General features: G+C 41.2%; 1 protein-coding gene across 8 annotated transcripts in view; it reads right to left on the bottom strand.

Annotated features, from left to right (window-relative positions):
- Nucleotides 1–19,732, bottom strand: part of synrg (synergin, gamma) — a 35,656-nt gene extending 15,924 nt beyond the window's left edge. For 2 of the 8 annotated variants that reach the window (XM_029280621.2, XM_065960023.1), the window contains exons 1-15: nt 19,654–19,732; nt 15,462–15,502; nt 14,166–14,305; nt 13,481–13,608; nt 12,930–13,035; nt 12,708–12,819; nt 11,141–11,554; nt 9,001–9,279; nt 7,703–7,783; nt 7,322–7,518; nt 6,140–6,397; nt 5,916–6,055; nt 4,379–4,503; nt 3,646–3,708; nt 1,569–2,525 (exon numbers count right to left, since the gene is read on the bottom strand). In XM_029280621.2, coding sequence (XP_029136454.2) covers nt 1,569–2,525; nt 3,646–3,708; nt 4,379–4,503; nt 5,916–6,055; nt 6,140–6,397; nt 7,322–7,518; nt 7,703–7,783; nt 9,001–9,279; nt 11,141–11,554; nt 12,708–12,819; nt 12,930–13,035; nt 13,481–13,608; nt 14,166–14,305; nt 15,462–15,502; nt 19,654–19,688 — 3,076 coding nt within the window. In that variant the 5' untranslated portion in view covers nt 19,689–19,732. The remainder of the gene's footprint in view (nt 1–1,568; nt 2,526–3,645; nt 3,709–4,378; nt 4,504–5,915; nt 6,056–6,139; nt 6,398–7,321; nt 7,519–7,702; nt 7,784–9,000; nt 9,280–11,140; nt 11,555–12,707; nt 12,820–12,929; nt 13,036–13,480; nt 13,609–14,165; nt 14,306–15,461; nt 15,503–19,653) is intronic. The other 6 variants (XM_065960027.1, XM_065960028.1, XM_065960022.1 and 3 more) reach the window with 5 other exon arrangements.
- Between the last annotated feature and the right edge of the window lie 772 nt (nt 19,733–20,504).

Here is a 20,504-nt window from a genome sequence, read left to right as displayed (position 1 = left end):
ATCTGTCTGTCTAAATATAATAATATGATCATCTCCCAGAGCCAAAGGTGACGTCTCTAAACGTCACCGGTTTTTGTGTTTGAGATGAAAAAACCTCATACGAGAGAGTAGAACAATTAAGTGTTTGTCTTTTTCCTTTGATTATGGAATAAACAGTTCAGTTAACTAACTGTTTTATCATACAAATTGATGCAGCAAGAAAAAAATCAAGTTGCAGGTCAATAGTAAGGAAGCGAGGTAGGGGAGGCAAAGCAAGATGCTTTTATAGAAAAATCTCAAAATCAGATGGATGTTTTCCAAAACAATACTGCATGGCGAGTCTGAGATAGTGCAGGTTAATAATACACACACATCACATTCACACACTCTGGCCTGAAGATACATCCATCTTTGACGTGTTCAAACTTCTCAACTGCTTTGTGATTTAATATTTAAAATAGCTGTTTCCAGTTGTGCATGCAAAATGTCCTACATGTGGGTACATTTCCTTTTCAACTGAACAAAATGATATAATCCAATACTGACAAACCAAAAGTCCAGAGTTTAAAAGTTAAAACTTGGCTTAAAGATTGTGCCTTTGTTTAACTTGCTATTGTGCAATGACCTTTGATTTGGATAAACATGACGACCAAACTGGAACACTCTTCCTGAGGCCTGTGCATCAATCAGGGTTAACTCTGGATTTTTAGTTCTGCAAAGTCGTTCACCTCATACAGGGGACCTACAATAACTTTGTCTTTACTGTATGATATAATATATATAATATGATTGAAAAAGATATGATTAATACTTTACAGTTGTGCTGATAACACCGCCCCTTTAAATGTGAAAGCGCTCAAACAAACTCTGGGTTAACTTATCAGGTTGATAATAAGCTTTGTGTGATCTCCTCTGTTAGGGTTAGAGGAGCCACAAAACTGAAAGATAAGCCTGGTATGCTGAACTCACTTCATAGTACAGGCTTCTGCACTCATCTTTCAGTTCAATCGTTTTTGGTTTGTGTTGAACGACATGTCATTTCAACAACAAGCACACAAGCACAAACAGATTCATGCCTGTGGAGACAAACGCTACACTGAAGGGAGTCAACCGAATAAACATGGAGCTGATTCAAGTCCCTGTAAACACGACGGTCAACACATCCCAACCAGACATCCATCATCATTTGTAGATTAACAGAGATAAGAGCAAGACCTCTCTGTCATTAGAATAATTATGTATTACGGAAGGGAATAGGATAAATATGGTCATGAAAAAAGAGGGAAAGGATGGAATAAATTATTTGAATAAATACATAAATAAATAAATAAATAAATAAGATGATATGAATAATGAAATGTAGAATGAAAGTTGAGATGGGTCCAATCTGATATGTTATTCATACAGTGTCTGTCTGCAGTGTTTGAGATTATTCAATTCAATAAGGACCCTTGCCCTTTGACCCCTTGTTTGGTGGTCAGTATTGGGCACTGAGGATGAGGCCACTGCTGGCCTTTAAATTAATACTGTGTTTGAATGGACAAGGGGTGGGGGGGCCCCTCACCAGAGCAATCGCACTAGTTCCTCACCTGTAGCGGGGGGCTGGTGGGCCGAGAGACCCGGCAAATCCAGAGAGCTGTCTGACATCACGTGCTTCAGGTCTCCGCCCATGTCCGAGAGCTTCATGTCCAGCTGCACCGAGAGAGCGTCCTCGGAGTCGTCCTTTCCTACACTGCTCCCCCCGATAGATGGGAGGTCCAGGGACTTTACGGAGGCAGAGTCCTCTTTGCCCTGTTTGAAAGCAGACACCTTGTCTACGAGAGTCTTTTCTGAAGCCCCCAGCGCCGTGCAGAACTTCGAGGACTGAAAGTCGGCAAAGTCATCTGTATCGCTCTTAAGAGAAGAAAAGGATCCTCCTCCACTCTCTTTAGTATCGTCGTAGGCCAGACCCCCCTCCAGAGACAGCTGTTTGAATACATCGTACTTGTCTGAGCTCTGCTGAGGCCGCGGCTGAGTTGAGGGCTCCCCTTGGACCCCCGCACTGCTTTCACCTTTAGGCTCCCCACCAGAACTGCCAAACGCCATGAAGTCTGCAAAGTCGTCCTGAGGGGCCGCCACAGCTCCTCCTGCTGCTGAAGCCTGAGCAGCGTCAGAGGAGGAGCCGAAGAGGGTAAAGTCACCGAAATCGTCTGCTCCTCCCCCTGGAGGTTTTGCTCCACCTGGTAGGAGAACTAGAGAGGGGGGCACAGACACTGAGGGGAATGTGGTGGGCTTTGTCTCAGAGGAGGCGGGAACAGAGGGAGCTATGGAAGAGAAAAGGTCCAGGTCGGCCATATTTAGAGGATTTTTGGGCTGAGATAGAGAAACTGCTGGCTGCTGCTGTGGTAGCTGTTGTAGAGACTGAGAGGTTGGGAAAGCAGGAGGAAAGGCAGGTTGAAAGATCTTGGCCTGTTCTGAGGGGTCTAGTGGAGAGACGCTGTCGGCGGTTTTAAAGTCTGTGAAGCCATCATCAGCGCTGACAGACTTGAAATCTGCAAATCCTTCCCCTGCAAACCAAAGAAAACAATTTGAAAACATTAACAAATAATGTCAGAGACATGATGAGACAATAAAGCCTCGGCTGCTCCCTCCATAATCCTGTCTATTTCAGTCCTAAAAGGAAAGAGGCAGATAGATTAGGTTCACAATCACACTACCAACTTTTGGTCGAGCACACATCACTGCACAAAAAAGCTTCATCATCACAACCATGCACAGGCCTGTAGAGTCCATCAAGATCAAACTAGTTATTTTGTCTCGACTTTCAGAGTGAAAGAGTCTCCCAGTGAAGTCGTAGCCAACATGTTTTCCCCATGCTACATCGATTCAACTTTTATAAAGATTTCTGAACTACATTTTTAAATTAAGCTAAATAAGGTGTTTTGGAAAAGACAGATTGCTTTTGCCTGTGGTCTTAAAAAAACAGCACTAACACTGGTCTGGCAGGGACACACAACAGTAGAGGATATTCTAAAGAATCTTTAGACTCAAAAATGTTGGAATACTCCACCAGAAAGAAAAGTAAAAGGCCTTCTTTAGTTTCAGTTGGTTGTACATCCACTGTGGTAAAATATAATATATGTAGGGACTGAAACACCGAATCTGTTCACACTGTCGGTGTATGCGGAGGAAAAGAGACAACTAATGGGCTCATTAAGGAGATGGAGCCTGACAATGCCAAGGAAAGGTCACCGCAAAAGCACGACTTACTGGAGTTGTAAGAGCAGTCCCCATCGGAAACTGTTCTAATGAAACAGGGACGGGAAACACACGGATATCAACAATGTGGGGGCTTACCAAACAAGATACAGTGCAAAAATGGAAATATGGCATTGCAATGACCTGAGAGCTTCAAATACAAGACTATGTTTAATTAGAGGGAATCTAGCACCAACACACTCGTCCTGACAAAAGATGTGTTCTCTAAGGAGGACGAGAGGTTTTTCTTTAAGGTCCTTTAGCAATCTGCTTGCAGGGACCAACTTAGAGCCAATGCTGTCATCTTTGTTGTTTGACAAAGAAACCTAAGGTACTGGCTTAGGAATCTGCTGCTTTACATATGCAAGTGTGTGTGCATGTCTTAAATGTGTAAAAAAAAAAAAAAGAAAGGCTTGCAGAGTTTCTTACCGACTGGTTTCTTGTCAGCAGGTTGCTCAAGTTGTCTGAACACACTGTATTTGTCCCCGGAATCTGGATCAAAAAAGTAAAAGAATGACTTCAGTATGAGCAGGAAATGCAGGCAAAAATGTGTTCCCTTAACGCAGTTTGTTTTGAAACTCTGCAGCTTTGTTCAGCCTGCAGGCAAATCAGATTTGTTTCTGAAATCAGATCTTAAAGACAGACACTCAGCACTCATTCTTATTTGCAGGTTATGTTATTAGATTTGTGTTTCCAGACATCACCAACCTATCTGTATGGGTTGATGTGGGAAAACATAGGCGTCAGCGACTATGAAAGAAGGTTATAATAGGTTAGAAACATTTTCATAAAACTGAAGATGTCCTCATTGAAGCGGCCTGCATTACCATTTGAGTTGACTTAAGGATGACTCCAGGATTCAACATAAGGATTAAAACTAAGTAAGATCTGCATTACGTTGATCAAAAAAGGATAATACTTGGTTGCACAATTCCTTGGCTGTGTCATGGCTGAGATGTGTGGAAACTCATATGTGTGATGACACATTGCGGTAAAGGCTGCAAAAAGCTGGAGGTCTGAAGATTAAATTTTTTTCCTCAATAACCTACTCTTAAGTCTTTCACTATCTTTCTTTCTAGGGTTTTACTTGTCTGGAGCATTTTATGGAGAGTAGAAAATGTTCCTGAGAAATTGTGCACAACGTGTGAGGTGTAGAGGGTACCTGATGCAGGAGGTGTGGGCTCTGCAGGCTGATCCACAGACAGCTGCTTAAACACAGCGTACTTATCAGACGACGTGACAGAGACTGATGAAGAACCAGAGACCGGAGTCAGCATGGCAGGAGCGCTACAGGGACACACAGAAACATGTTTATATATTTTTTTGTGTTACAAAAAGGCCTTCAGTTTAGATCCAGGTCGAATCTTAAGGTTGGAGGAACACATTTATGTTTATGTATAGAGCTATACTGGATGGCAATCTAATGTCTGTCTTAAAATATAAAGATACCAATAAATAATTTAGCTTAGTGTAGCAAAAGACTGGAGAGAGGGTAAACAACACTATTAAACAATCCACATTCCATCTTTTATATATATATATATATATATATATATATATATCTTTTTTCTGAACAAAGAGACCCATATAACATTGGGATACGTTGCCACTTGCCAGGTAATCACCAAACACTCTTGAAAGTAACCAGGCCAAGCCAATAAAAAAGGTTAGCACATCAATCAAATTAAACCACCAACAATTGTTTTAACACATCAATTAGAATAAGTCATTTAACTTTCAAAGCTGTGGTTTTTCTTAGCTTTAGCAATAGCTGGGGGAAGTAGGTACAGTATGTCAAACTATACCTACAGTACTGTAAATATGTAACGCATCATAAGAAATCAAATGATGTGCTCAAATCCCTCCACTTAGATACAACATGTATAAAGTCTTTATATTTCTGAAGTATCTGATCTGATGACATACTACAGTCATACACTACAGGTAATCATCAAGCTGACTTTCCACTGAAGTTTCCTCAAAGCTCTTTTCTTTCTATGTCATCTGATTTAGTTTTGCCTGCCAATTCAAACTGGAAACCCAACATGAGCTTTACAGCCCCTTATTCAATTAGACAAAGATCTCAGACTGTGGGGAAGTTTTGTTGCTTAGCTGAAAGAGTCAGGACTGGAGTGGATGTTTTCATGGGAGGAATTGGTGGAAATTATTTTTAAAGGCCTTCGCCTCTTAGATGTGAGATACGTTGGTTCGACTTTCTCTTTGTCTTCCAACGGGATAATTGCCTTTCAGCTTCCTCTCTGTGAAAATGTTCTCTCCATACAGGATTGGAAAGTAATATAAAGAAAAACACTTATCTACTGTCCACTGAAAGGAATTCATTAAGAGGTGACCCACACTCATTGTTATTCTGGGGAGGTTATTATGAGATATTAAGACAATGTGTCTGACTCTATGGTGTCCAAGACAGACAATGACAGACACGAGTACTATGCAGAGTAACTCGGCTATAAATAACCAACACAGGCTGAATATAAGACCCTCATCACTGCCAGAAAGGTGGAGCTAGTTAGAGGGCAAAAGCAGACAAAAAATAATGACGCATAAAGACAATTCAAAGCTTCCTGCTTTTTAAGAACACACTAATTATCCAAAATAGAATATCAAATTCTGCTCTGTTCAAGATGAAAAATAAGAACATGTTTCTGCCTACTATTACTACTATTTCCACTGCTCTGTACCTGTTCTGATGCTGAGGTGCGATGCTTGGGGGAAAATTTCCACCGGAATCCCCTTTGAACTCAGTGAAGACCGGGTCTCCCGCTCCTGCTTTTGGGGCCTCCTGAAAGTCCTGGAAGTCGTCATCCTCTGTTTTGTTGACCTAAGCCAATGATATGTTAGTGAGTGAGATCTAAATTAATGTCCCCTACAGGAAGACAAAGAACTCAAGGTGTGGGATTGTTACCTGTGCTGGGGGGAAACTGGCAATGAAGTTGGTGTTTGTGGGGGCTTGAACCGGGACTGCGGGTGTCATCGCCATGACTGGTGGTGGAGGTGCTGGTGTGGGAATTGCCATGGAGACCGGAGGCTGGGTCATCATGGGCTGCTGGTGCTGGTGCTGGGGCATGTGAGAGGCCATGGCCATAGCCAGGGCCGGCAGGTTGGGCACGGGTGCAGAAGGGAACTGACCGAGGATTTCCACATTCATTGCAGGGAGGCCACTCTGAAACAATGGGAAACAGTGTACAGTGATTTTATTCACTGTAACTTGGGATATTTTCTCAAAACCATGAACAGATCCCACTAGCATAACAGCTAGTTATAAGTATAACAACTGCATCCAAAGTCTCATAGTATTCTCTAGACTACATCTCTGTGCCAGAACTCAACAGGTATTCAGAAACAAATTAATGAGCCACAAAAGATTAGATTATTAGATTATTTCAACATTAATCTTCCTGCTGCTGGAATACTTACTGTTTATGTAGAGAAAACGGCTATAGCTTCTAAAAACTCAATCATTTGTGACCCAGTGGAGCTAGAAGCAACATACAAGAGGATGTAAAAGCAAATAGAGAAAACACATGGTTGGTTCTTCTCTTTGAGGTTATAGCTATACTCTGAACTTTTTCATTTGATGCCATCATGAATTCAATGTACTAAGAAAAGAAAGACTGATGTTGACTTATAAATAATTCAACACAGTCAAGTTCTCTTTGAGCGGACCTCATAGGCAGACTGAGATCTTTTTCTCTCTCACATGAGAATGTAACTTGTTGTTTTTGCTTTTTAAGACTCCTGAAGATTTACATCCCCAACGGTATCTTACTATTCTTTGTTGGGAAGCAGTGGAATGCTGTATTTCGTGAGCTGCATGCAGATTTGCATCCTCCCAGACATGGTGGAGGTGCTGACAGGCTGGGGCTAAGGATGATAAGCAGCCTCCCGCCTAACTGGGCTGATGGTGACTCAGACATATACGCGACTTACAATGAGCCCCTGGCTGATTCACAGCACTGCCTCTTTCTCTCTATTTCTAGCTCAGCCTGTCTGATTTCAGCCAAGAGTTTGTAGCCAGACTCCAGCCAGGAGGGATGATTAGTGAAGTCGCTCTAAGTGGATAATTTATCTTGACTCCGATGTTTACCTGTGCCACACCAATTAGTGCCAGCACAGTGTAGAGCTCCTCCTTGGTCAGCATGCCAGGTGTTGTGCGGTTGGCTGATGCCCAGATTTGCCCCAGAGCTTCCCTGGGTAGACCTGATGACATCAGGATGGGGTAGAGCTTGGCTGTGTCTATCCCTGCCGGTGTCATGGTGAATTCAAGAACTTTCTTGAACATTTCTATGGAAAAGGAAACAGCAGGAGACATATTCATGTGTGCTAGAAAACGAGATGTAAACAACTGACATCCCAATTACCCAGTATACCGGTAGTTAAATGTTTTTTTTCTTAAGGCAACAGAGGTAAATGATTAATAGGAATATCTGAAACATGGCACTGGATGTGTCAGTGTATAAATGTTTACCTGGGATGAGGCTGTCGTTGTAAAGCCAGGCAGGCAGCATGGGCTGGATGTGCTCTTGTTGTGGGTACACGCCAACACCTGCTGCCACAAGCAGACAAACGCACACATCAAACACACACACACACACACACACACACACACACACACACACACACACAGTTAGTGCTTCTAGCAAAAAGCCTTTGTTCGGGCTTACGATTTGCCAAGCCTCTTGGCAGCTGAACCCTGTTGGGATCCAACTGGACAAAAATAATACACCTGATGTCCAAGAGGCTCGCTGCAGATACAACGCTCTCCTGCAGTGAATCACAAGCGTGCTGCCATGTCAGACATCCATAAACCTTTTATAGGGGAGACAGTCGAGACTGCCTTGTAAGAAAATAAATAACTGAGAAGCTAATTAAGTTGCTGAAATTAAACAAAATAAAGTTTTACTACATAAAGGCTAACAAATGTTTCAGGAAGGAGAAGCTATAGATTATTTTAACTCACTAATACTCTGTCTGCAAGGCACCTGTTTGTCACCTCGCTGCTAATATTCCCTCCCATCTGTCTAGGGCAACTACATTAACCGTATTAAAAATCCTCACTCAGCCTCCATGACGAGCCTTATACTCCCCTTGATGACACTCATGACATGGACAAAGACAAACAAATGAACAAATAACAGCACAAAAAAGAAGCCCAGTGGCATGCACAATCAGCCTTGGATTATTCGGGCCCAGGTGGCAACTGTCCATCCATGCACATCCCTGTTAAAGCAAAGCAGTCAGCATGCGCCAGAGGTTGTTATCAGAGGGTGTTACACAGCGAGGGAACAGATGGAAGCTTACTGAGTCAGCAGGTATAACAGTCCATTTCTACCATGTGTGCACAGAAAGCCAACATGAGAGGGCCCCTCTAATGAGATTTGGTCTGAAGTGACAAAGATATGAAGCAGGCAGAAAGAAGAGCCTTGTCTCAGGAGAAGATGTAAAGAGACCAAGGAGGAAACCTTGGAGACAGCACGCTCTGGAATAATGTCAAAGGTGAAGAAAATGTCAGCAGGATTTGATCAAACAGCACAAGAGCTACAAATAATTTAATGCCTGGTCTGGAATCAGGTACAAACCAACTAAGACCCAAAGAAATAGACAGAGATTAAGCCGCTTGAAAAAGTAACTGATTCATTTGTCGGAGTAAGAGAGTGAAGAAATTTGGACGGAAAGAAGAGACTGCTTTGATTGCGAGGTAATCCTGCAGCAAAGCGACGGAGAGAAGAAAAGCTATGAAGTCGAGTAAACATTCACTTCTCTCACCACTGTCACTATTGCTGTGAGTAGATGAGTCAGCAGCCGGTGGGGGGGCACTGGGTGCTGACACCGGAGCCTCAGGTACTTTTTCTGAGACGAAGACAGAACTCAAGTCCTTGGGGGCCTCAGCCCAGTTCCTGGCTTTAGTGCTGGACTGAAACTGTGTTGAGACTTTGGCTCTAGGACCCATTTCAGCCATACTCTGCTTGGACTTAAAGCTAACCTGGGCCGTCTTACCAGCCGTAAGATCGCATGAGGAGAAAAGCTTCTCTTCCAGGGACGGGCCTAGAGGAATGAATAAAGGACAGGTTTCTGGGTGACAAACTCACTATACACAGAAGTTTAAGTCTGAAGCTTCAGCAGCAATGTCTGTTGTCATATTTAGGGGGATATTAATTTATCAATCACAGCCAAATTCCGTTTTTCTATGTTAACTACAGAAAGCACAACGATAAATTGAAGTTTAATGAATGTGTTACTGATGTTTTTGGCACTCATGAGGGCCTTACAAATTCTGAGACCCAAAACAACAAGGGGAGCGCTTATGTCTACTACCCGGGGTTTCTACGTTTACCTTGGACACATTGTATGACTCGTGCTCCAGAGTCAGCAGCCTCTCAGCTTTGGGGTAGTCTCCAAATAAGACTCAGGTGTTCTGTGGTCATAAAGACCCAACAGGCTGCACAGATTCTTAGGTAGCATGAGGTATTTTAAGTTTTAACTTCTGAACTACATGTAAGTCCATTCCGATTAAAAGTGCTTTTTTTTAATCTATGATTATTTAATCTATTTTTATGCTTATATCAAGCTTTATATTTTTGCTGAGTTGTGCAAAACTCAAATGATATTTCTATGTATGAATGATGTAAAAATACAAGGACGGCCTAATCAATCACAACACCATTGTAATAGTGATAAGAGTATTCACATTAACAAACTGAAGTCAAAGTCTGAATTTGATTGAAATACATGAGACATCAGCCTGTGTTCATTTTTTACTGTTGGATTGAGGCCTAGATTTAATGGTCATGCTTTCAGATGAAACAAAAGTGAGCTATCAGCTCTCCTCACTTTTAATGGTGCATATTTAGTGATTGATGGATTGATATTGGGTTCAGGGGGGAAATGATGCCAACAAGTGTTCTTTGAAGAACAGCTGATCGAGACAGACGCTGTGAGTTCTACACAATGCGCATGCTTTATTTCTGTTTATTGCACTTTATAATGTTATCGCGATGGTAAACAATGATATCTGCAACCCATATTTCTTTCATATCCTGCAGGTCTAGTAAATTCCCTACTCGATAAAACCACTGTAGCAAAAGTTGCGTGACATACTTGACAAATATCCTGCTTAGCGTGTTTATTTTTGGTTTCGTATCTCAGAGAATGTTTTCTCTCAGCTATAACTGACATCCTGTTATACTTCTGCCTGCACAAACTGTTTGTTTTGGTGTACCACTTTTGTAGTTCTTGTGCAATTATCATCGGTACAAAAAAAACCCTGTAAATCCCACAATAGGGAGAACATATACTCCTGAGGTCTTCTCTCGTATCAGAGGCAGTGATCGAAAAGCCTTCTAATCTGCTTATTCCAGATGCTTAACAACTAGGTCAAAAATGTCTCAGAGGATAGGGGGATGACACCCGATGGAGGGCCGGCTGTTGCGTTTCACCGGACAGAAGTTGATCTCTGTCCTGTCATTCATAGACCAGAGAACTGCCACAGAGCAGCAGCTCATCCCAGAGATTAGACACTACATGATATATGAAAGTGACAGTCCCCAATCAGTGTGCAAACCATTCAATATGGATTCAGCATTAATGGTGTATACAGCTACTGTACGGTAATAATCTACTGGTACACAGTTTTTGATTCATTCTTCATCCTTGTTTGTTTGTAATGTGTGATAGCTTTAAAGGTTTTAGGTAATGAGGATGGGCCATCTGCTGAGCTTGCTGCATGCTCTCATTCTGCATCACAGGCCAAAACCAACTCATACCAGTCCAAATGTTTAGCATCAGCAACCAAGGCAGCATTACAAGTTTAAAAAAAAAAAAACCCTCTATAATTTAGAGAGTAAATGGATGAGTACAAATTATGAGGATGGGAGGGGAGGTGTCAACAAAGCAAAAGAAGAGTTACCTTGAAATGTAGATTGGGAGCTGGTGTTGACAGCAGAGTGTTGAGTGACAGTGGGAATGGACACAGAGGCGGGAAGGGACTGAGGAAGGGAGGAAGAGGAGGAGGACAGACCTGCCCTCAGTGAAGGGGACGAAGGTAAGACTTGGGCCTGTGAGGAAGGGAGAGCGTTTACGGGACCCTGAACAAAGTCACTGAATTCATCATCGTCCTGAGAGAAACCTGTCTTAGGGGCAGAGGATGACGGCTGGACGTAGGCCTGAGAGGAGAGGCCAAAGGCAGAGGAAGTGGAGGAGGGCGGAGGGAAGGAGGCGGGGGTCTCTACAGGCCCCTGAAAGTCACTAAACTCGTTATTGTCCTCGGACACAGCGGGGGGGAGGGAGTGAGTGGTGACAGACGGGTGTGATGGCGATGAGTCTGAAAAAATGAAGAAATAATGATGATGGCACAAAACATGGCAGAAACACAGAACAATGGAGAATGATATAAAAGCTGCACATTGGAAGAATGAGATAGAGACTATTTAGTGCAAAACCAGAAAGTGTAGACCTGCAAATTCAACCAGTGTCATGATAATGACTTTAAAGCAGACACAGCCTGGAGTGTGGGACCCATCAATGGCACATATACAAATTACAACATGATTACTATAACAAAAAAGAAAAAAGCCTCTCTATTAATAGACTTATGTTCTTTTGTATAACCTTTATTAACCTATGCTTTGATCTTGTTCAATACTGAACTGTTTGACTTGTTGCTAATTGTTATCCAAATTGAAGGACCAGTGTATATGGACTCTACATCAAGTTTTAAGGTTGCATGTTCAAGTTTGGAGCACCTAGGGTGGCTTTTTCACACGGACAAAAAAAACATGAAAAGATCCCAACATTTTTCAGGGTGAGCTGCATGTTTGAACACAAGAGGCTGCCCCCCCCCCCCAACTTTCCCCTGATTTTTTTCTGCCAGCTCCTTTGTAAACTTTCTGTGAAAAGTCAGGGTTGGGTCATGTGTGAACGCAGAAAGGTCTATATATTGGGAAATTCACCATGAGAGCGTGTGAAGAAAGCTTAAGGTTCCCTTTAAGGCCAATGTTTAAAAGTAGCAACTAAATACTACTTCTGCTTCTCTAATAGGTTGGTAACTTTGTCTGTCGAGCTTTACTTCAGGCAGTGGTTTTGAAATGCATGACTGCAGTTTCTTGAAATGCACAGAAATAGGTTAATTGGGGAAAATAATAAAAGGATCCAAACATGAACACTGAGGTTCATACATGGATGCTGTATGGTACACAAATATTTAAAAAAAACACTACACTACTGAAAACAATAAAAAACACTGACAGGTTTGCAGATGAAGTGTGAGAGGGGAAACAATATAAAAAAAAAGGAAACAAAAAATGATGTTAAATCCGTATTTTGGCTGGTCTGGCTGCCAACTGGTCCTTCATCATGCTGACCTGCCTGTAATCCAGCTATTATTGTCAGGTAGCTGTGTCAGAGCTGCAGAGAGAAGATCAGCTGACCGAGAGACACAACAGGGAGTACATGTGAAAGCTTTGAGGTGGAGGTACCTGGCTTCTTGGTCTGTGATGATTGAGTTGGATGCATCTTAGCGTCTCTGCTGAAGCCGTCCAGGTTGCCTTTGATTGCCTCCAAAGCGTCATCACGGCTCTTCTCCCCTGTCTGAGTACAGAACAAAAAGAGGGTCAGGAGTTCAGAGGGGTTCCAAAGATGAGCTCTGGACCGGCCAGAATAAGAGTGGGAAAATAATGAGGAGGTGGAGAGAGGCTCACCTTGGGTTTGACACTGCTGAGCAGCCTTAGCTTCTGTTTCTGCTCCTCAAATTGTCTCCTTTTCCTGTCCTCCTCCAGCATCTTCTGCTGCTGCTCCAGACGTTTTCTGAAGGGTAAGAATAGAGCAGATACCTTAATATTCTTGAATATGTTGGAGATGTGATGCCCTGTTGACACTTTAAAGAGATTTTTTAATAAGAGCAGACTTGGAAGGCAAGGGGAAAATCAATGAATAAAGATGTAAAAGAAGGAGGACAGAATAGTGTATGCAGTTCCTCAGTATACAAGTGAAAGTAGTGGAATAAAGATGAGCATTGCTGTCATGTGAGAACAAAGTGTTATTGAAATATTTATTTTGCTCAGCATGAAAGAACTTTGTCTACCAAAGAAGAAACACTAGATACCAAGATTATTAAAAAATCGTAAGCTGGTCACTTTTTCTCTTCTAGCTTGGAACCACTCGGCTTGCTGTTTTGTACAATCAGAGCTTTGACATTAACAACCAAACAGACATATAGAAGAAATCTGGTATAAATGTAAAGGAGTCTTACTGGTGCTCCTCGGCCATTTGTTTCTGCATGTCAGCTGTGTACTGGGGTCCAGCTGGTCTCATACCCATAAACTGTGGCTGACCCAAAAACTGCATCCCAGGGGACTGCATACTCATCGCCATCCCACCCTAATAGGAAAAAAAAAAACCCACAAACAGCAGCTCAGACTGGGGCTGGGCAAAATGGACCAAAAAATCATCTCAATATGTTTTATAACTTAATGGCAATACACCATATATATCTCGATATTTTTTCAGTTCTAAGTCAAATCGATATGGCCAAATGACAGATAGCACACAGGCACTTTAATTAACAACATGTACATGAAATCAAAAATAACGTTAAATAAAAAATGCACCTTAAATAAAATAGTTCAGAGAGAGAGGCAGAGCACGGTGAAGACAGACAGTGAGAGGAAAAACAGGCAAACAGTTATTCTTAAACTCCCCTCTAACTTGTTATTAAATACTACAACCAAAGGAAAGTATTGTACTTCAGGAGGAGCTCTAAACTTCAGCCTCACATTGAATGACATCAGCTAAATCATCCAGTGTTTCAGTTTTATGTGTTTAAAGATCAGAGTCAATAACAATAAAATAAATATGTAAAATAAAATGCACACAGAGAAGACCTGGACAACACTAATCTAAATATTAATCTAACATAAAGCAGAACACAAACTCACCTGCATGGGCATGGCCCCGGGGGGCATCTGTCCCCCAAAATTCATTCCCATCATGCCTTGCATGTTGGCCTGCATGACAGGAACCATAGGGAAGCCCTGCTGTTGTTGCTGCTGCTGCTGTTGCTGCATGGGAACCATGCCTGAAAAAAACAAACATCAAACACTGTTAGGATGAAAAATAGACATGAAGAAGAATAGTGTATTCTATCACCATTTGAAGCATGAAAGTCAGCACAATTTACAATACACTGAAGAAAACTAAATACAATTCTGCAGTTTGAAAAAAAGGCCTTAAGAATCTGGACTTGATTCAGTATTGAAAATCAATTTCCTGGACAGCTGGGGGAGGCTTGGGCTCTGCAAGAACCAAATCTGTTTTTCTTGTGACGACTGTGACAGCTTGGAACAAAACAAGAGGAGTGAGGAAAAGGAGTGAAAGTCTCTGTTTGTTTTCACAGATGCTATGTGAGCTGAGCAGCCAGAGCTGAGCCGCCAGATGATTCACCGTGTTAGCAATCAGCTGCTCTGAATGAGTGGCTTGTTTAGGAAGCAGCACACAATCTACTTTGTCTGAAATGGTGCAGCCAATGGGAGTCAACAGCCCAAATATGGCATGCAAGCACAGGTAAATGATACATCAGAGGCCAGTGATGCATTACTCTGTGCAACCTTTTGACAAAAGGTTGGAGTTCCACTGGGGCAAAATCTTCAAGCTACTTATTTCTAGGGATGTATACCATCACCCACCCTAGTCCGCACCAGTGTCACTATTCCATTAAACTAATTATTTATATTTTCATATGTTGCTGCTTGATGCCGGTCAAGTGGTATGACCACAGTGTGTTATCCAGCCACCTGCCATGAGCTGAGGCCCTAGACTGACAGTAGCTCTGGGTAATAGGCCTGCTCTCCCAGCTCTACAACTCCAAAGAGACAAGCACAGCGAATGATGGCATCTTGTAAAAGCAGTGTGTAATGACAGTATTTTATTCTAGACATTTTTTAAAAATCCAATGCTCTGTATTTGAATTAATAGGTTTGGTTGCTTGGGAATAATATTTTTTTTATATTTTTGATTGATTGCAAAAAAGATTACAGTAACATCAAAAAATATGAGTGAAATTATCTTCAAGGTTCATACAGATTGATTCCCTAATTCAAATATGCTGACATGATCCAAGAGTTGATGCAGAGATCCCCTTTGAAATTAAAAATCCTGTGTCAGCGTTTGAACTCAGGGGGAGGGGAAAAGCATTGTTTACTAGATATTAAAAATATTGAAACAGAATGACTCACCTTGTGGCGGTCCCAGACCACCGCCAACAGGATACATAAAACTAAAGGAAGAAAACAAAATGCATGTCAAGAGATTGAAACTTTAGCTAGAGTGAATGCACACTTTATGGACACCTGTGAGATTTTTAAGTGAGATACAGGAACCAAATAATGCTCCCTGCGACGCTGAAAACCTTGATGAACCGATCCTATTTAAACCTTCTGCATCATTAATAAACTATCACTTTAGGAAGCCACAAGGGAAATACTTTTTGTTAAATAAATTATTGAGGCTTTACAAATACCAAGGAGCTGCTTTCATTACATATAAAAGATAACGTGGAAAATATCCTTCATGATGAACAAAAAGCAGCAGTGACAGATTAGTCACCTTTTCAATAAGATAGAACTTCAGCACATTCAGTCAACCAGAATCAAGTTAAACATATTTTCTCATTTAAACATCAATGCCAAAACAAAGCTTAAATGATGCAGTTTAGTTTCCAAGGGCATCTTGGCTTCTTGTTGAGAAACAAGCCTTTAAGAAATAATCTGAGGAAGCTTCTACAAGCCGCCAAGTCTCTCCTCAGCCGAGCCAACACACACAGGCCGTCAGCTATTTGTCTATAAGTCATTACAGCGCGTTTCTTCAGGCTGCCGTTGATGACGCAGAGACAGAAAAAAGAGCCAGCTGAATCTCTGCCCCCCCCGTCTGACTCTGAGCATCTAACTAAACCAACTGGTGAGCAACATTATCATACTGATAACTTTAGTATCAACACAACTGTGCGAACAAAAGGGAGCCAGTGAGCTCATTGTCACACAGTTCAGGCATTTGCCAATGCAATTACCAACTCCCCATGGCAAATAAGGAATTATTTTGACTTGGATTTGACTCCTGCATGCTAAATTAACTTCTGGAAGCTTTTTCAAAAGCATCATAACAAGTAATATCTGTATTTGTGTTCAGTCCAAGGGTTAAAAACTGTATGCTTGGGCTGCAAATAATCATTTTTGAATCAATGAATCCCTTTAAACTGCTTTTGATCGACTGTTTAGTCCATAAATAACTATTTTTAATTGCTGCCTGCAACCCTTCTGTATTACACGTTCCAAGACGATGCTCTGCTAATTAATAATTGATGGAAAGACATTTAGCAACGTGAAATGTGCCTCTCATAGTTACGACAACACAGAGAGTTGCAGTTCCTCTTCAGTTTTATGGTTTCTTTCTTTGTGTTCTTTAGCCTGTGACTTCCTGCTGTGAATCACGTCTGACAGACATTGTAACATTTAGCAGCTAAAGAACATGATATTGTATTCCCCAGGAGGTGGAGACCAAAAACAGAGCTAAAGGAGGAGTGAATATTGCAATTACAATCTTCAGGTGAACACAAACACTGATCAGGGCGAATGTGTTGAACTATGACTGCCAGATGGGTTAACAGGTAACTGTTAGTTGTATTAAGTCAACTTTATAAAGTCATAATGTGGCCATGATGTGTTTAGAGCTTGTTTTTTGTTGCTCCCAGTTGGCCAACACACAAAAAAAAAACATTAAATGGAGATTTGTATTGATGTTTTTCTGCCTTTAAATCAACATGCCCTGGTCGACTTTTAAACAGCAGACTTTTGATGACAATTTATGTTACCTGTTGGTGGTAAATTACAGCTAATGAGATGTCAGGTCAATATATTACAGGTAGTATAATGATTATTTATACAGAGGATATATGGGTTTGTTTATTTATTGATCATTCAGAATCATTTAACCTTTCAGCAGAGAGAAGAGGAGGCTGCAGATGAAAGGCGGCTCAGTATTATGTTCAGATAGATAACTTCAGAGAGTTATGGCCTGACTTCATGATGCTTCAGACTCTCACATCTGCTCCCTGGAAGATCTGCAGCTTAAAAGGTTAGGATAGGAGCGCTGCAGCCCTGATGCCCACCATCCTGCAGTGAATAACAGGTCATCATGGCTGGGCAGATTAACACAGGAGGAGATAAGCAGTAAGAGCAGCTGTGGCCCAGCAGGCTGCTGCCTTGTAAAAGGACTGTAATCATCCGACAGCTATCATCAAACTGTTGTTCAAGCTGGGAGACTGACGGCAGGGTGAGGAGTGTAAGTCAAAGTCATCATCAGTGAGGAGGCACAATCTGAAATTATTTGATCTTATACTTCTTCTTTCACTTCTAGTAAAATGAAAAATGCATTAGATGTAAAACTCTAATTTAAAAGAGGAATTACAGTCTTGGAGGAAAGGAAGAGGATACGATTGCTTAATATTACTCAATCCATCATCTGTATGTAGTATAAAAACATGATTAGGCCTAAAACCTTGACTGATTTGAACCACTGACTTCCAGCTTGTTAATCTAGGGGTCATTTTTGGGTAAAAAAAAACAAGCGCTACAAAAACACTACAAGGTTACTGAGGAAATTGTGATCAGTACTATCAACAGCAAATATTTTGCAAATTGATAAATTGATGTGCATTTTTTTTTTCATTTCTTTGGGTTTTGAGCTTTTTATAACTGATCCGGCAATTTTAAGATCGTGTTTGGGGGGAAAAGAGCGCATAGTTATCCTTGTTTATGTTTTTTTTTTTAATTGAATATGTGCAGTAAACAAGATTAGCAACATTTACTCCAACAATTTTTTGCTGTTGTTTTTTTTTTTTTTTTTTACCACAAGTATAAAACCTGTGATGAACAGCTTTAGGATCTCCTGTTGTAATTCAAACTTTTCAACAGTAAGAAAATCCAGTCCACCGTCTTAATTGATACCATAACACATTGATAATTGGGTTATTACATTGAGACGCCATCTGACATCACAGGGTCTGTTGAAGACATCCACATGGAACATTTACCAACTTAAAGAATTACTGCCATGCAGTAGCTGTCTCCATATAGGAGACACAAACCTTAGCATCATTATACAGTATTTATACATTTACCTCAAGCGCCTGCAAATGCTGCTTCATCTGTCAAATAAGTTTTGTACGCTGCACTACTGCTCCACCTCCTGCCTCAACACTCTTACATTTATTAGCATTATGCTACTAATGACAGACGCAACAGGTAAAGATTGATGAGATACTGTCAAATTGTGTTAAGAGAATTGGAATGACATACCTCCTGCAGATAGATAGCTCAATTAAACAAATCAGACTTCAGCCCAGACCCACTATAACACTCTTCAATAACTATCAGATCACATATGAGTGAGGAGGGCTATGATTACCTCCAGGTTCTGACATTAGATCTACCTTTTCCATGAGCCTCCACTCATTCATACAGACTAAAGGAGGAAGGGGGGGGGGGGGGTTGGTTTCACATGTATGTCTGATCAGTATCACCTGGTCAGTAGAGATTCTTGTTACCAGAGGATATTCATTATTCAAGCTGCTGGAGCTCAGTGAATGAAAGAATCATGAGTCTGTTTTCATCTAACTGCCCTAATACCACATGCACGTCTACTTCACATATACTGCTGTCTACTGTCTTTACATGGTTGATAACAGACGTGAGACTAGATTTACTGTATTTCAGAGGAACAAATGAAGTAGGGCTGTCACAATCCCCATCAGAATACAAATATAAAGTCTCTTTATCTGGTGCTGGAAGACAACAAAGTACTAATCTGGCAGCTCCTTTGAAGATCTTCCCTTCCCATCTACTTCCACCTCTCAACCTTTTTAAAAATGTACCAACACTATATTTAAAAAAAAGACCTTCTTGTAAATGATAAAATAAGTCTGAATATAAAGTAATAAACAGGCAGGTTTGTCTTCAGTAAGGCGTCAACAGGCCTGTCAGCTCAGGTACAGAGCGGTGATGTTACGATGCTACAGGAGGGAAATGTAGTCTCAACACTGGATAACACGAGCTGTACGCATAGTTAACATGACCCAAGACATCACATAGATTTATTTTTAATCTAAAAACCTTTTGGTGTCACTTCAGGTCAACTCTGAGCACTGACACACACACACACACACACACAGCTAGCTAGCGAGCTACCGTTAGCTGTGACACCTGACAACCAGCCATCTCATCACCCAGCATCGACAACAAAACCGGCCTTCGCGACTGTCTTTAAGGCCCTACGATGTAATAAATGTGTTTTCAAGCGGAACCAAGAGGCGGAAATGTTACAACATGTTGTCTTTTTTTTACCGACAGGGTCGATATTAAAAGGCTAAAATACCTGCTGCCTCCCCCAGATCCTGGCCGCAGCGCCATCTTGATAACAGCAGTCACTAGTCTGATGATGACGTCATTGCTGACGGAAGAGAACCGGCGGACTGTTGTGCCCTCAGCTCAGTCTCTCAGGCACAGATGGCTACGACAGACGTGACTTTATAAAGCCTTCCTTTTATTTACCAAGTGTTGCTTTTTTTTTTTTTTTTTTTTTTTAACTTTTTCTCGATATCTCATGAGTCATTTTTTTTCAGGAAAGTTGAGGCAAACTGTGCAAGATCCCTGGTTGGGCTTGAGAAGACTTCAAATTAATTAGTAGTACTTCTATTATATAGACTGATTCATACTTCGACATTAAAGATAGCCTTGTCAAAAATCGTACTTTTTACACAATAATGCCATACGTTTAGGTATTGTTTTATTGCACGAGTCAGTTATTTTACTCTGTGGTACTGTTCATTTTACTAAGAAAAATATCTGTAAGCGAATCGTTTAGCGAGACTAATCCTGGAAAGCATAACACAGGGCAAACTTTCTTATATTAAACCCAACAAAGAGCTGCGATTAATATTACATTCCAGCAGATGTCAGTGTTGAGCTTATTTGCACCCTGAGTACAAAACAGACGAGTGTGGCTCCACTTTATGTAAAACAACCCTATTGTTTACAGCCTATGGTCACAACCCGTCTTACATCACGACATTGGCCTCGTAGAGAATGTTTTTTTATTTCTTCTATAGCCTGAGAGACTCTAGACACCTCTCATTTTAGACAAAGAGCAGAATGGAGATATAAAACTCAACAGGCTACCAAATGTTTATGACGAATAGTTAACACAGAAACCAAAAGAGCTTGAAG

The sequence above is a fragment of the Labrus bergylta genome, chromosome 11 (assembly GCF_963930695.1).
Source record: "Labrus bergylta chromosome 11, fLabBer1.1, whole genome shotgun sequence".
Lineage (NCBI taxonomy): Eukaryota > Metazoa > Chordata > Actinopteri > Labriformes > Labridae > Labrus > Labrus bergylta.
Note: the sequence above shows the minus strand (reverse complement) of the source record. Positions and strands in the feature narration are given on the sequence as shown.